This window comes from Catharus ustulatus, chromosome Z, assembly GCF_009819885.2.
Source record: "Catharus ustulatus isolate bCatUst1 chromosome Z, bCatUst1.pri.v2, whole genome shotgun sequence".
Classification (NCBI taxonomy): Eukaryota; Metazoa; Chordata; class Aves; order Passeriformes; family Turdidae; genus Catharus; species Catharus ustulatus.
The window spans coordinates 63,510,017-63,526,746 of NC_046262.2; the positions used below are offsets into that span (position 1 = coordinate 63,510,017).

Here is a 16,730-nt window from a genome sequence, read left to right on the forward strand (position 1 = left end):
ATGGTGCTGGGCGAGGCGGCGCCGGCCGGGCCGGGCTCGGCGCGGGGCAGCGCTGAGGGGGCCGCGGCGGGCAGGAAGCAGCGCGCGGCCGCCCGCAGGAAGGTGGGTCGGGGCCGGGCGCGGGCCGCTCCGGGCCTGGGCAGGGCCGCGCTGTAACCTCGGTAACGCGGACGCTTGCGGTGCCTTCCAGGCCTTCTCCCTGTTCGTCAAAGCCAAGGAGGTGCCGGCCGCGTCGCGGTGTCCCGGCGGCGGAGAGGGCGTGCGGTGGCGGTGCTGCCGGCAGGCGTTCGAGGAGCTGCGCGGCATCCACAGGCACGTGGCCCTGCACCACTCCGGGGACGTGGGGCGGCAGGCGGGGCTCGGTGCGGGGCCGGCGGAGGCCGGAGAGAGCCCCGAGGGCGGCCCGGGCCCGGCGGACAGCGCGGCCCGGCCGAGCGGGCACTCCTGCGGCAGCCCGGAGATCTGCTGGGCGCTCCCGGACACCAGCCACGTCAGCCAGGATGAACTGACAAGGTAAGGAAGGCGCTCCGAGGTCCGCGAGCGGGGTATTCGGATTTGCATAATCATCTGCCAGTAGTACTTCCTATGAGAGTCAGTCAAGCGATGCTTCTAAGGTGCAGGAAGAGCCTTCCCCTGCACGGGTTCCTTTTTGCTGCTCGTTCAGGTTCTGAAGGGCTCACTTAGTTACAAAGAAAGTTCACAAGAAAGTTTCTGGCTACGACCGAGTTTGGCTTGTGCCGCACAGAATGTGGGAACATGCAATCTCACAAAAAATTTGGCTTTTTAGATATAGGTAGCTCAAGTGCTTGAGTTTTCAAGTGCTATTCTGGCAAAGAGGGCATTTAATGGCATCCTTGTGTGCACAAAAGTCAGTAGTTCTTGTGTTCTTTGTGTGGGGAGAGCATATGGTAGGCCACTGGCAATGAGAGTACAGAGGAGTTCATTTAGTAACCAGTCCCAAGAATTAGAAGTGTGGGAGCTTTTTTTAGTTAACATTCCTTCTGTTCGAAATAAACCCAGCAGTGCTAATCCCTCCCAAGTTTTTTTGAGGGGTTTTTCTCTACACATCCACCAGAAGAAAATTGTCTGCTTTTTGAATGGTTACTGCTAATAGTATATAATATTTTGTTCTTTCTTAACATTCTTTTTCTGTTTGCTTACCTTTGCCATGCTGTGGGCAGCCAGGTGGGAGAAGTACTTCTCTATTACTGTTACTGTGAGGTGAGGGATCCAGAGAAACTTTGTGCTTGGCAAAAGGCTTTGTGTCAGCATCTACATCTCACTGGCAAGGTAAGGTTTGAAGCAATGGTTCTATTCTTAAGGAAAAAAAAAGCCACATCTTTATTTAATGCAAAATGATGGCATATGTGGAGAAGCAGATGTGTTTTGCACCAGAAAGTGCTAGGCTGTTAAGATCCCATTAAGAGAGGCAGTCAGACTCGGTAAGGTGTCTTTTAGAATTCTGTTTAAGAGCTATCACAATAAAAGAAAATACAGATAGTCTTATATCCCTTTTGGTGCAGGGAGCCCTGGGTTGTGTGGCATTGAGTGAGCCTCACAGACACCACACTGTGCAGACCCTGGCCTTGCACGAGTTACCCCATTCCCATCTGTTACACAGGGAAACAGGAAAATCAGTCTTTCTATCACTCCAACCATCAGTCAGAAGGGATATTCACATGAGAAATTTGTGATGTGCTTTTAGATAAACGCAAGGAGATGGAAGTGGCTTAATCCCTGATGTCAGCAGGGTGCTGCATGCAGGTTAGCATTAGCAGGCTGGCTGTATCCTGTGGCTAAAGACATGTGCAGCACAACGCAGCCTCAGGAGCAGTGGCATGGATCTGGGCCTGCTCCACTCACTGGGCACCTGTGTCCTCACTCAGTGCACAGTGGGCTCCCAGTCAGAGTGGCTACACCAAGCTGTAAACCACACTGTTGGGAATTAGGTGAAAGCAGCCAGCGTCTTAGACCACGCCGTAATGTAGTACAGTCCATTATCTTCATGCTGGCAAGCTAGACCAAGAACATGAGTTGCTTGTGTACCTGGCCTCTGGAGGTTGTGGGAGAAGGTGAATTTTAGCCTCACAAAGCTCATGTTCCTAGGCTGTCTGTGGGGAGAAGGAGGGCAATGTATAGCAGGAAGCTTCTTTTACCTGTGACTTGTCTCCCTAAGTAACTTCTTGTTCTGTGCCAGTGGCACATCAACACAGGTCTGGGGGTGAAAAGTCATCATGGATACACTTCCTTTTCTGCTCAGCTGTTGCCTGGTAGTTGGTATTTTGCTTGAGTTTCTTTTCTTTCTTTTTTTTTTTATCTCATCTCCAAGACAGGTACAGCATTTACCTTCCCAATCAGTTGTTTTTTTCCTTGCTTCTTATATTCAATCTTTACTCTTTCTCCCCACCCCCACTTCAGAGCTTTTGTTCATTTATCAGTGCTGGAGATAAAATGACTCATCTCAAAATTTAATATTAGATACAATATGTTATGCATATTCACATTTTCATTTTTAGTTGTGTGAATCATGGGGCACAAGCCTATTGTTCTTTCTGAGGCAGCTTCCAGAGGGAATTCTAATGCTGGACTGCAGAATTTGCAGGCAGCATTTTCTCTATTTATATAGCATTTCTCTGTTTATTGAATGGACTCTTCTGACTGTCCTGGTGTGAGTCTTATTTTAAAATGGCTCAGAAGTGATTCCTGGATTGTTGGGTTTTTTTTTTTTCTGTTTATTGTCTTTATGTTCAACTTCAGTCTAGCCATATTTTCCTTGCTTATTCAGTAGTCTCTTTTCTGAACATACCCCTATGCCTGCTGTTTGTCACCCAGTCCTATTTTGCTGATTTCACTGTGATCTGTTTTGTTGTAACTAAGGCTCAGCCCCACCTTCTCCTCTTGCCTTCTAGGTACGAGTTGCTACAGAGGGGATTAATGGGACAGTTGGTGGAAGCAAAGTAGCTACCAGTCTCTACATTAAAGTTATGCTTTCTCAGCCTCTGTTCAAAAACATTTTGTGTCAAGAGGATTTCAAGGTATGAAGAAATAGTTTTTATGTGGACATTGTTAATGTGGGTAATTTAATATTGAAGAAATAAATACATTTATTCTTGATAGTATTACTTCTGCCGTAGCTGTTCTGCTCTCATACCACTTACCTAAGTCGGTGGATCTTAAATCATACCAAAACTATATCTTTGCTGGTTTTTACCAAAATTAGGAGTTTCCATGGGCAGTGGTAACAGCTGCTGCAGGCTTCAGCAGCTGTGGGTGCAGCTGCAGAGCCCCCCAGTGCAGGTGAGTGAGGGAGTGTGTTTAAGCCCCACCATTCTGCAACAAGCATTTACTCCAGAGCAGGCATCATGACATACACGTAGCCCAGGAAGGTGTTTGCGCACTGTCCTCTTCACACTGATTTGAGATCCTTGACTGGAAGCAGTACTGCTGTTTTAGATTCATGCAGACTTTGATGTCCATATAAGTACAATGTTAGTTCCATGGATTGGGTATCTTACGGAAAAGACACACAGAGACTATCAAGAGTTTTCATCCTACTCTGCGTAGAGCCTAGATGGAGCATATGTACAGATTGCTGTCCTCACATGGTGAGTGCAGCAGTGGCTGGTGCACTGTATGGAATTCTGGTAGGCTTTGGCTGCCAACCACTGTAGGTTCTGGTGTCTCTGCAAGGAGAACAGTTTTATTTGCAGTGAGTCTTATTATTTTTTCATAAGCAACTAGATCAAAGGAGTTAGTGAAATTTGTGAAACTCAGATTCCAAGATGAGCTGCAGTGATGATTCAGTCTTAGCTTCATAAATGTGTGTTATGCTTGGCTGAATTTCAAGAGGACTTGTGTTAGTTACAGGCATACGTATATGCAAAAACAGAACAGGGATGGAATTTTACCCAGACCTTGGCAAAACCTTCAACCTTGCATGATCTCTCTGGGCATTAGTGTTCCTTCATTGGTGGACTATGGTGTTTGTGTCTCACAGTTCCTCCTGAAAATTGTATACCCAATTGAATGAGGCTTTCAAGTTGCTGTGCCATGAACACATGGGATAGAGGAGTGAGAACCATGCTTAGGGCTATGAACATACCCAGTGGCCACTACAGTTCCCGCAGACTGATTTCCATAATAGTTAGAACAGTGCTGCACAGCACTGCACTTTTTTTTCCATGTTTATATACTTGATGGTGCCTAAGCTGTGTTTGAGGCTCAGCCCTGCAGAAATTCTCACTCCCTGTAGCCTGCAGTGGGGATGCCTACCAAAAAAGGGCTTATCAGGACTTCAGAAGGGGAAACCCCATGCTTGAGTGAGGGGGGAGGAGGATTCCAGCCTCCACTGTTAATAAATCTTGTGTCTGGCTGACCTCCCATACATCTCCTTCACATGCATGAACACTGCAGTTCCCATCACGCACGTCATGACTGGAGGCACAGCTGTGCTTGTGTCTGGTGCCAGAGGGATGAAGAGAACTGCAGGGCCTGGATGTGTCAACATGATCCATTACTGGAGGACATTATTTCATATTCCTGCCAGGATCAGCATGCTTTTGTAGGGGCCTCAGCTTTCTCACAATAAGTGCTAGTAACATGTTTCTGACTAAGATTTGGTGTACATCCCTGCACCTCCTGTCTGTCTCACCTCCTAAGTAGTCATTGGGCCTAAGACACCTGTCTTCCAGGTGGTGTTAGGGAGCCACTGCCTAAACTTCAGGATTTAGAGTATGAATTTCATGAGGAAAGACATTCCTTTCCCTCAGCTATGAAGATATTTTCATATTCTGATGAGCTGTAGAATTAAAGCAAGTGTGTAATTTTAATTTTGACACCAGGCAAATTTTGGTGAATTGTTTTTGTGTTTGATTTCCTAGAGCAGTGCAGGAGGAGCTCACTGTTTCCCAGACCTTAGAGTTGGAGTATTCAAAGAAATTGTACCTATGGGCATTGATCCAAAGATAGTGTCTTATAAAGAAACTGGTAAGTTTATGTAATGAAAAATAAAGCCTCTCATGCAAGTGAGAGGTGAGTGAACAGTAATATACCTCCAAAATACTTCCTTTAGCACAATGGCCAGGACACAGAAGAAATAGATAGAGAAATTGATACCTACTGGTAGTCAAAAGCTACTGGTGCAGAGAATTTGCTGGCCCAGAATTTGACTAGCCAAGTGTATAGCTGCCTCAGAAAACTTCAGAATTAACTTCAGGTTTTGTGGGAGAGTTCAGATGACATGAAGCAGTTACCTTGTTGTGGGGTAGGGACTGCTGACTTGGCTTCACTCGTTTTGGAGCCAACAGCCATGCTCCTGTCTTTTGCACTAAGCAGATCCTAGCTCTGCATGAACTCCATCTGACTGCATTTGTTGTGTGCTAACTATAGCTGCTTAGTGTGGATTATGCCTGATACGGTGTTCCTGACTGTGGATTTGCTGTAAGGATGCTTACATAGGTGGTAAGTTAGAGCACAGCAAACAGCAGTTAACAGAGCAGCTTTGGGCTTTTTTTTCCAAACCAAGAGGTTTTGTTGATGCCAAACTCCTACAGCAACTTATTGTGCATTTGGAATATTATGTTTCGTTCCCATTTTTTTGTAGTTTATGGGATGTAGGTTTGGCTATGTCTTTTTTTGGTTTTTTTGCTCTTTTTCCTCTTCTTTTGCAGCATTTTAGGGAGATGGTTCATATTATTCTGGCAGGTTGCTTGTAGGGGTATTTTTTAATAAGGTAAAGGATTTTACTGGTGGAGATTTTTAGTTTTTCAATAGATTAAGAGTCCTAAACCCTGAAAGTTGAGAAACTTTATGTAAATTGAAGTTGTACTGAAAGTAATACATGTTTATGGAAATTTTCCATTATTCTCAATAAGAGTTTAATTTTAAAAATTGTATTTCTGCACCTCCAAATGTAATGAGGGATGAGCAGAGAGAAGTGGAACATGTCACTCCCTCTTCTGCAGCTGTAAGAGTAGTTAGGGGGATGCAACAAAAGATCATAAAGATAAGTACCTGTCTGCTGCTTCTTCCATCGTATGGAAGAGTGTTGTGTTTTCTTTCATTTGCCAATAGGAAGTCAAGCATGGATAAACTTGGCTGCTTGAGATGGAATGAAAAGTCTGTGAACAATCACAAAAATTTTTTGTTTGGAAATCTAAGGAGAATCTGGATCAGTGATCTCATTCGTGACATTGTTTTATAGTTCTGCTTCTCACTTCTCTTCCCCCTTCCCTCTTCTTTTTTTTGTTTGTTTTGTTTTGTTTTCTTAAAGGAATCCATTTATCCCCTCAGGAATTTCATAGAGAAGTAGAACAATATTTGTCTCAGACCACTCAAGGACAAAGCGATACCATCTTGCTGGACTGTAGGAACTTCTATGAAAGTAAAATAGTAAGTGCTGCTTGCCTGCTTTTTTACAGGTGCTGGGGTGAAGCATTTATGATTGTGAGGGTGTAACCTTACTGCTAGAAGAGATTACATACTCCAGATTGTGTGTAATGTGTACAGAGTGCACCTTAGTAATGAATATTAGACACAAGCAGTAGAGAACCTGCCCAGCAACTCAGGATGGAGCCTGCCTGGCCAAGTGCTTATACAGTGTGGAGCAGGAAGACAACAAAGTGGTCCATACAATATGAGCATGAATGTTTCAAATAGCATAATTTGTAGAGATGTTTTTCAGCATTTTTTATTCTTGTCCTATCTGTCAGCAGGGGCATCCTGTTGTCACAACCACCACCACTCATGCACTGTTGTGGTTTGTCCTCTCTCTGACAGTTCTGCTTAGCTCTCTCTTCTTTGCTTGCTGTGCCCAGAATCCTCCTACAGATTTTAACATATCCTTTGATGCATAAATACAGCTGAGGAGCTGCCTAAAACAGCTGCAGTGGGCTGAATGTTCCAGCCCAGAGATTTGTTATTTCTAGTTTGAGGCATAGACCTTAGCAGTAACAGTGCTTGTAACCAGTTCCATGGCCATCTGTTGTAATTGCAGGGGCATTTCCAGGGCTGTCTGGCTCCAGATATCAGGAAGTTCAGCTATTTTCCAAGCTACGTAGATGAAAACCTGGAGCTTTTTAAAGACAAGCGTGTCCTGATGTACTGCACAGGAGGGATTCGTTGTGAAAGAGGCTCTGCTTACCTCAGGAGCAAGGTAAGATGTCATTCTGGGGGCACAAGTGTCGGGGAGTTGAGGCTGCTTTAAGGGCACCTGTCTTTTGTCTTGCTGGTGAATTCTTACTGTGCACAAACTGCAGAATGCACAGGTGGGGAGATAAATGCCTCTGACATGTACTTGTCTCATGCTGTCTGTCAAGGACCTGGATAGTTCAGTGTGGCTCAGTATGACCTGTGTGGACTAGTGTCACAGCAGTGAAAATAATTACATTACCCATTTCCTGAGAAGAGGTATTTGTAGGACTGTTTTAGCAGGGCTTGAAAATACTCTGCAGTATTTCCACAGACCGTCTAGGTTATGCTCTGTGGTCATTACTGCACGGCTTGAGCATCTCAGAGTGGCGAAAATTAGCCAGTCAGTGTTTTTCTCAGTGTTGCAGAAGTAAATCCAGCACAGTGCATTGTTCTATTTGTGTTCTAAAATTTCCATCCCTCTCTTCTCCTGGATCCTTCTCTCAAGGATCAAGGGAACAGAAGGTTCTCCAGAGATTTAAACCATGGGGTCCCTTTATTCTGCTGCATCAATGTGAACCCTGCAAAATTCTGCTTTACTAATTGTTAAGTAAATAAAAACTGAATAACAAGTTCATGGAGGTTCAAAAGCAGTTGATCTGTGATGCAACAAACCTTCCTCAGGTGAGGAGGTTACCAGCTTCGAGTGTAACATTAAATGAGGAGTTGGGTCCGTGCCAACAAGCCAGCATTGTGGAGCTGCCCAGTACTCCCTGGTGGCACTGCCTAGAGCTGTGGCTGCACATGGTGCCATCTAATGGTCACAGAGAGGCTGCTGCTTTTCACTGACCGCTGGCATTTACAGCATTTGCTTTGGGAACTCTGGCACACCACCACTGCTGTGGCCTCCTTCAGCTTTTCTGCTAATATGCTTTAAACAGGCAGTGTGCAGAGAGGTTTACCAGCTAAAAGGTGGAATTCACAAGTACCTAGAAGAGTTTCCAGATGGATTCTACAGGGGGAAGCTGTTTGTATTTGATGATCGTTACGCCATTTGTTCCAATGAAGATATCATCTCAGGTAGGACTAGATAATGTAAGTGCAGAAGGCTGGGAAGCTATTGCAATCATTTCCAGTGGTGTTCAGGATAGGGACGACCAAACTGGCCTGTGTAGTTCATCCTCATACTTGGTTTGATCTCATAGTGCTGCTGCTTCTCATGATGACTTATCAACACTATGGCTTTAACATGCAACACAGAAATGAGAGGAAAGGGGGTCCCTAACAAGAGTTCACTAAAACTGGAGCAGTAGAAGGAAGTATTCCCTGCAGAATGAGGGAATAGCTGTTATGAGCCATCTGCACCTACGGAGACAGATGTCCAGCACCACAGCTGTTGTTACCTGCTTGTTGTCCACAGTGCTGATCAGAATGTGGTTGGCCAACTGAAGAAAGTTTAAAATAGCTCTCCTGCTGCCAGCAGTCCTCTGCTCCAGCACTCTCACAGAATATCAACCAAGACTTCCAGGTATTGGGAGAGTAGTGGCATTATGCTCTACAGCACCTTGTTATTTTCATGCTTGAGAAATTCTATATCCAATTGAATTTCAGTGGCCTCTAGTTGAAGTTGTTAAGAACATTGCCTGATCTTCTAGCTGGGATTGCTCTTCAATTACTGCTAATTAAGTAATCTCTTATTTTGCTGTGAGTTGCCAGATACAACAAGTAGCTGGAATTTGGCTCTAGCCCTTTTTTTTTAGGAAGCAGTGCTGTTTTTTCTCTGAGTTGGTAACTTTTCAAGCATAACCTACCATTCCTCCTCTGCGATTACTCTAAACATCTTGTAGGGTCCTGACTTGGTATGGAAACAGAACACATTCTGGATACATCACAGCCATCCCTACGGAAGTTTCAAGGGGAAGTGCTGTGGTGTGCACCTTCTTGGTACAGCTAAAACTGGGCTGTAGTTTTCAGTTAAAGAGTTGAAACCTGTGATGTTCTGGAAGGACTCTATCAGGACTGCAAATGGCACTCCGTCTGCACAAGCGCTTGCATTGTTTGTAGATGGAAGGAAGTTCCATGACATCCCCTTATTCCTGCAGTTCAGTTGCCACCTGCATGTCTTTCTACTTCTCTTGGCAGTAAGAATCTAAATCTGTCTATTCAGAACTAGAGAAAGCACTAATGATCACTCTCCACTTTTCCAGAGGGAAAACTGTCTTAAGTATGTACAAAAAGATATTTTCACGTGAACTAGTTTCTAGAAGATCAAGCTAAACAGGAATTAAAAATCTGCAAGACAATAGCCACTTAAATGAGAGCTGGCAGCCCCCTGGTGCCTTGGCAAGCCCTCTGCAAGGGAACAGCCAGAGCAGTATGGGTGTTAACTTCTTCTTTTCCTCCTCCCTCCAGCATGCAGATACTGTGGGGTGCTGTGGGACCAGTATAAACTTTGTTCCAGTCAGCACTGCCGGCAGCTTGTCCTGACATGTCCAAGTTGTTGCAACAAAGGTCTTACAGCTTGCTGCTCTGTTTGTCAAGAGAAGGCGCTCAAGGTGACCTCAAGGGCTTCAGGACAGACACTTAAGGAGGAATGTGAATGCACAAGGAGGCGGCCAAGGGTACCAATTGAACATATCTCACCAAGGATCCTGGACACAGGAAAAGATTAAGCTGTTTCATTGGTTAATCTGACATGTGTAACCAGTTCTCTATCTGTTAATCAGTTAGGTTTGGAAATTATGAAAATATGTTGGCTTGGAAAGTCTTGTTCATATGCTGCCTTTAAACATAGAATATGCCCTGAAAACCATCCATTACTTGCCTGTAAATTACCAGAGTGCCCAATGCATCACCAGCACTACAGGATTTCTCCCTTTGGGTACAGTCGTGTAGTGTGGCCTTTACCATGGGGATTTTGGAGCAGAGTATCTGCAATGTGACAGAGCTGCTCACAATTCAAAAGAAACTGAAGGAATTCAAGAAGAATTCCATTTTTTTTCTTCCTGCATGGAGATCAACCTGTCTGACCTCTCCAAGAATCATGCATCTGCTTCAATAGCTTATAGTAAGGTATGCAAACAGCAGATTTATCAATATGGTGTGGGTATGTGACCAGATTACATCCTGAAGATATATTCCACATGCACACCATCAACCTGCATCTCTTGCTTTATATCAGTGAGAAGCAAGGTGAAGTTACCTGAAATAACTGATTTAACTTTCCTGTAAAACTGACTGAAAGCAGCAGGAGGAGCTGGAGCAAAGGCGTGGGGATAATTTGCCCAGCCATATTTGTGTGACCTGCTGGATGAAGAGCAAACCCAATCTTCTTTCCAGTGCTCAGTCTCCCTGGGAACTGTTTTTTCCCCTCAACTTGTCAGTGTATGAAATATGCAGGGCTCAGCTCTGCTTGCACTAAAAAAACCTGACAGCTTGAAGCATGTTGAAACAAGCACACAAAGAGGGCAGCACAGAGACTGTCAAAATACCAGCATCATGGCACTGTAAGTGATGCATGTGTGCATAAATGTTAGCAGCAGCTATGAGGAGACTGCAAGATCCTTTATCCAGTTAAATAATTTGAGTTCTGGGGAGCATTTGTGCTTTTTAAGCATGAGTTGAGTTTTTTAAAAGCTGCAGGATGTTTTTGCAATTTCCAGCACTTGTTGAGATATTGTTTTTAAAGGGACCTACAGCAGATGAGATTAAAATACTGTCCCACGTGCTGTATTATGTGCGTGATGCTGTAGAATGGTACAGAAAGGATTTATTAATAGTGTGGAAGATGTGTCTTGACTGAAAAATGTCTTTGAAATTGACTGTCCTTCTGGGAACTAAACAGTAAGGCTTTAGGACATCAAAGTCACTAGGTTTGGAGTTTTTTACTGGCAAATGCTTTTAAAACAAGAAAATAGTTTCTTAGGTTTCTGCAGTTGCTTAATGACAGGGTTATGTTATTTTCATATAGATTGTACTTTTCTCTCCATGGTGCTATTAATTCAGCAAGGCCTCATTGTTGGCTTGACTAGCAACTTAAATACATGGGCATTGGGTTCCATTAAAGCCATGGTAAATATTTTTTCTTGCTTCCAGTATTGCTACCATGAAATCAACAGTTCACCAGCTGTGCTCATGATAAATCCATTAACGAGGCAAAACCCTGGAGCTTGGGAATATTTCCTTTGGGAATCTTTCTAGGATAGTATTTAATGGTAAATCTCTGAACGTCTCCTCCTTGTGAAGAAATTAGAAAATTCCCATCAGTAGGCGCCTTCAGCAGAAGTCTGAGCAGTGCCAACGTCTCCCTGGCTTCCCAGTCCCTCCTGGCCGGTTAACCTCTGTGGTTTTGAGGACTGGAGTATTTATGAAGAAACATGCAGGCTCTACTTGCGGGTCTGATCTAAAGCACTGATGGGGAGTGGCTCGTGATCTTCCTGTGTTAGGCTAAAAAGAACACAATTTTGTAATTCAGTCTATCAGCAGGTCTGGAACGCTGTAATCAATTTGTAATGCTGTTTCTGTATCACTTAGTAGCACAGGATGGCAACAACTGTATTTTATATGTAAATTTCTGAAACATCTATGATAAATAACCTTTAGTGCTTCCATTATAATTTTTTAAGTCCTGCACAAATACACTTAACGTGTTACGTTGGAGGTGCTTGATTCTGAAGAGATAAACACTGAAACCTCATCTGCTACATGCTAAACCTGGCTACAAGGTACAATTCTCCTGAGAGCTACCTCAAAGGCAGAGGGGAGCCATGAGGCCTCTTCTAGTCCTTGCTGCACTAAGGCAGGGGAGGAGAAAGATTTGGTATGTACAGATGGAATCTCATAAAGCCATGTTCTCTATGCTGCAGAGAGCAGAGAAGGGGATAAAGGACGGTATTAGCCTGCTTCTTGCAGGTTAGCCCATAAGGGGCTCTCTGTCCTGTTTTCTGGGTTAGTTTTGTCAGACTGATACAAATAAGGACTTGTCATGTGAAAAGCTATGTGGTGGTATCCAGGCGTCTCAGTGGTAATGCCTGAGAGAAGGCACATGGGCTCCAGGAGAGGGAAGAGTTTGCAGCAGGATGGGCTCTAACTGCCAGATGCTGCAGTCAGCAGATGGCTTTTCCTTCCTTTTTCCCAGAGAGTTGCTGGGCCCAACAGGAATACGGTATCACCATTTTGTAGCTCCATTGCTGCACAGCTTTTATCATACAGCCTGATGCCTCAGCACTGCCTGTCTCTGCTGCACCACCCTCAGCTGTCAGATGCATCCTGCAGCAAAACAGTTCTTGAGGATCAGCCAAGCAACCTGGAAATGATCCTGACAGCTTCATATACCTTTGAGCTGCAAGGTTAATATGGTTGCTGCTACAGTGAAACACATGAAAGTTCTTATCTTCTTTTTTTGTTAAGGGCTGGAGTAGTATACATGGTAGTGCATCTCCTTGCATGGCTGTGCTTCTTAGTACCACCAGGATTTTCCAGGATAAGGTAATTTACATTCTTAAACCAAGGGAAGAACTGAGCCTGTGTTGTGCAAAGTCAAGTGGATGGCTCAGCAGAAAGCATGTTACTCTGATTTGATGATGTAGTTGGTAATTTCAAAGTCTTCACAGTACACATAGAAGACAAGAAGTCTGCCAGTTTTTTTCATTTTAGTATATTTTCAAGTATTTTTCTTCTACATTCATTTTCTGATTTTTTGCACAGTGGAGGAAACAAGCTATAGTGAAGCATTTTATATGACACCACGGGCACATGTATTAATATTTGAAGAGCAACAAGTGCGTTTCCCACATTACTGAATACCGTTTCTCTGCTTTGCTGGTCAGAGCTAAATCATCAGGGGTGTTTGTGCAAAAGCTCTGAAGAAATCTCTGGGACTTTTGCCAGAATGTAAGGCTGAAAAACTTCACGCTAACAGACATTTAAAGGCAGATTTCTAGCAAGAGAGAACATTTTCTAGGATGTGTCATCTGCCCAAGATTAAGGTTTCAGTACAGCAATGCTTCTTCCATGGAGACTTCTTACTGAGCAGGATCCCACCCACATTAACAGTGGGAATTTTGGATGTGCTGGGTCCAGTGCGCTGCAAGCCTGTGGGGTATTCCTCCCAGGCTCGATGATGAGTGTACACTAACAAAAAGCTGTGAGATCGTACATAGCGTAAGTGCACATTTGGGGTATTTCCCTTCACAGCTTTTTTAGGGCAGAACATTTATTCTTGCATTTATGTGGACATAAGGGACAGCAGTTAAAGAAATAATTCCTAGCAGAACAAAATTTAATTAATGGACATGGTCATCTAGACAAAACAGCAAAAGGAGAGAATTCAACCTGTCTCCAGTGAATAAACAAACACTTTTAACATTAGGAAACCGAAAGGAGTGGGGAGTGAAAGAAGGTTCTCATTTGCCGATTAGTTTGGCCATCTCTGGGGGTTAGGGTTTGCATCACACCTCTGAGAATGACTGTTTTCTTCACATATGCATGGGATTGAAGGATATTCACCCATCTAAACCACTTGATTTTTGAGACTCTGCTTTATATTTGGTGGCCTTAAGTTCCATTTAATCAGGGGGTGGAGATCAGTTTTTTTGTAAGAAACACTGGGATGCATGTGAAACAGCATCTTCAGTTAAATGATTCAGCAAATATTGGTAAAAAATTGTTAACTTACAATTCTTGAAATTAGCCATGTTTCCAGATGTTAGAAGTGCTTGTTAAACTAGTTACTCTGTAGTTACTTGAGATCAACTTTGAAAAAAAAATAAAAATAAAGTATTTTTTTAATACTTCTATAATTTGTGTGAAACAATTGTATCTTTCATTCATGCATACCACATCCTAACTTTATGAAACACCGTGCAGGAAGTTTATAGAAAAATTAATCCCCATTAACACTGAATTGTACTCTAAACGAGGTTGCATAAAATTGACACGTTGGCTTGAATAGTTTTCAACTCTACAGAAAACATCAACAGTCCTACTGGATAAAATCTTCATAAAAACTACAGCCACTATTTAATTTCAACTGTTAGTGCATAAAACAGAACAGAGGCACCACAAATACTCTGTCGAGGCACTTATTGCCTTTAGATTTCCACAGTGTAGCACAGATCACTGGGAATGACCTCCATAGGCAGGAACTACACTCCAGTTCGGCACTTGGGAAAAATAGGCCCATTCACCTCTGCAAGTCTTCTCTTCCTCACTGAAAAAGAAGAGAAAGAGGAGTCAGTCATGGCAACGGGATAATTTGGATGGCAGGCTTGACTTAACAGCTGTAGAAAGGAGCTGAGAGATGTACTTTCTGCCAGGAAAGAAACAGGATAGCATCAGCTTCTGAATTCCTGCTTTAAGCAGCAGGCAGACTTACACAGTAAAATCAAGGAATATCAGGTTTTTCTCCCTATGCATCTTTAAGGCCAGAAGCTACTTTCAGCCTTACCTCCCTTATTCTGTAGTTAATTATATTTCACAGTTTGTCGTTGTAATTGGACTTTGGCCAGTGCATCATATAACTGATGGAGAGACAGCAGGAAACAGATGTCATAATTTTTCCTTCGCTAGTTTTTGAAAATAAAAATCTGCTTCTTCATATTAAAAAAAAAAAAAATTTTTAAAAGTTTCTTCTTATCCTAAGCCACTGGACTGTGGTCCTATGATCACAGTTAACATAGCCAAAACAGTCTCATACCTAGTCTTACAAGTTGATTTACACCTTTTGACTTTCTAAGAAAGGTGTGGGGAAAAAAAGCCAGAACAAAAATGTATAAAGAGGATGCAGAAGTTAGCTCATGAGGATGAACATAAAAACCTTCACAGTTGGTTCACACAGAGCATCTTAGGGAACAGAAGCTATGGAACCAAAACCATGTTCTGGTAGCGTCAGTTGATAAGCAAGAACACTGGAGTGGAGCACAAGCAGAGAGCTATTGCTGACAGGGAGGAAAATAAAGTTTTTCTTTACTTATACATTGTCCAGATGTAGAGCTGAGATGCTATTGCCAGAGACCACCAGACCGATGAATACGAGCTGCAAACAAGAACCATATCAGACAAGAAATGCAGATCTTAGTGGCCAAAGAGGAAAAATACACAACTCTTACATGGAAGGCAAGTTGTGAATTCGTCCTCTCAACAGCAGGAACAATGAAAATACTAAATTTTAAATCTTCAAGCTGATTACTTTGAACTCTAGGTGTTGCAGAGTCATTAAAAATCATGCTGTGTTCCAAAGGACAGAAAATAGCAAGCCTTTCCCAGTGCAGAGCTCAAGTGACCAGGTATGGAGTATTTTATGTGATCCTGGCATGTACCCCTGTGCTTGGCTGTGCTTCTTAGGAGCACAGGACCAGCTGAAGCAGGAGAGATTTTTTTCATTTGTTTTTAAAGGACAACAAATGTATCATGTGCCTAGATATGACAGCTGCTGAGTACAGCATGGTGGGTGTGTCAGCTGCATTCAGCACTGCTCTGCTGGCCAGGTTTCCAGTGCTCTACAGTAGCTTGTAGCCAAGCAATGAAAAGGTTCTGCTACGTGCTTTGGCTGAAATGGCAGCTTGCAGACTTGCCCACATTTTGTTTCACGAGACTTCTGATCACTTCACTGAGGGCATACAGATAACTCAAAGCCATGTGGCTTTCCACATATCCCTAGAAACAGTTCCAGTTTGTTTTGCTGAAGGGGATGGGCCAAATCTTCACTGCTGTCAAAGTTCAACTCCACTACTTTTCATCTCCTTGTTACAGTGGGAATGAAGCTGGAGGAAGACAAGCATTTGGCAGGAATCACAAATGCTAGCAGCTCATAGCCCATGTGCCGCATGCTGTGTCACAAGCTCTACTGAAGCACATCAGCAGCTCTTGCTCTTTCCCAACAATACCCACTGTTACTGCAAAAAACACTGCCTGGCTGAGAGCAGCTGGAGCAAGGAACCAGCTGGTGAGGGCTGCCTTCCTCCTTGAGGGGCAAGCACCATCAGGCCCTTCAAGAGGCACATTCTAATTCAAACACATCTTTAACGTGAGCAGTTCTGTCCTAATCCCACCAGGAATTGCCCACAGGACCCTCCCACGCTTTCCAGCTTGTGGCCAGCTTGACTCACCCAGGTCATTGTTACTCATCATGGCATTGGAGGCACGAAGCCGGGGACCTTGCTGGGTGAAATGGTATCCAAACTTCAGTAGAGAGGTGTTCTTTTCCAAAATACTTGCGATTTCCATTTCTACTTTGTTGCCCAAGGGTTGACTCTTTTGAAAACAGAAAAGCAAGTTGTTCAGGTTAGAAGGTGATTCAGAGCAAGCACTTAGAGGGAAGGGGTGGAGATTGCAGACCTCTCTCTGGATCTGTGTCCATTTCTGACTTGGAGATGGTAAAACAAACCCCTGGCCTGTTCCTGTAGACATGCTACAACTGAGAGGCTCCAACTTCTCCAGCAGGTATTCCCACAAGTCCTTTTGCCCAAAGACTTTATTTCTTGGTCAGATTAGCAGCTAATGGACATCTGGAGAAACCAGGATTTTGGTCTCTCAGTGAGCTGTCTCCAAGTTCCCCATAGCTCAGCTGCTTCAAGCTCTGGGTTTCTCAGGGAGTTGCACTT

The 16,730-nt window shown here is 43.7% G+C and overlaps 2 protein-coding genes across 5 annotated transcripts in view; one reads left to right on the forward strand and one right to left on the reverse strand.

Moving 5' to 3' along the window:
• On the forward strand, positions 1–13,928 carry TSTD2 (thiosulfate sulfurtransferase like domain containing 2). The gene is made up of 9 exons (XM_033084786.1): positions 1–102; positions 191–513; positions 1,182–1,290; positions 2,910–3,035; positions 4,881–4,986; positions 6,272–6,390; positions 6,995–7,153; positions 8,070–8,208; positions 9,541–13,928. The coding sequence occupies exons 1-9, from the start codon at positions 1–3 to the stop codon at positions 9,798–9,800; spliced, it is 1,443 nt and encodes a 480-aa protein (XP_032940677.1). The 3' UTR covers positions 9,801–13,928.
• The window catches only part of TMOD1 (tropomodulin 1), a 25,683-nt gene continuing 22,850 nt past the window's right edge, over positions 13,898–16,730 (reverse strand). For 3 of the 4 annotated variants that reach the window (XM_033084787.2, XM_033084789.2, XM_033084788.2), the window contains exons 9-10: positions 16,236–16,380; positions 13,898–14,338 (exon numbers count right to left, since the gene is read on the reverse strand). In XM_033084787.2, coding sequence (XP_032940678.1) covers positions 14,274–14,338; positions 16,236–16,380 — 210 coding nt within the window. In that variant the 3' untranslated portion in view covers positions 13,898–14,273. Of the gene's footprint in view, positions 14,339–15,097; positions 15,164–16,235; positions 16,381–16,730 lie in introns of all 4 variants that reach the window. The other variant, XM_033084790.1, reaches the window with a different exon arrangement.

Excerpts from the sequence above, each read along its gene's own strand:
- TSTD2 (XM_033084786.1), top strand. The coding sequence starts at position 1 with ATGGTGCTGGGCGAGGCGGCGCCGGCCGGGCCGGGCTCGGCGCGGGGC. Across the intron at positions 103-190 it reads GCGCGGCCGCCCGCAGGAAG|GCCTTCTCCCTGTTCGTCAA; the intron begins GTGGGTCGGGGC and ends GGTGCCTTCCAG. Across the intron at positions 7,154-8,069 it reads CTGCTTACCTCAGGAGCAAG|GCAGTGTGCAGAGAGGTTTA; the intron begins GTAAGATGTCAT and ends TGCTTTAAACAG.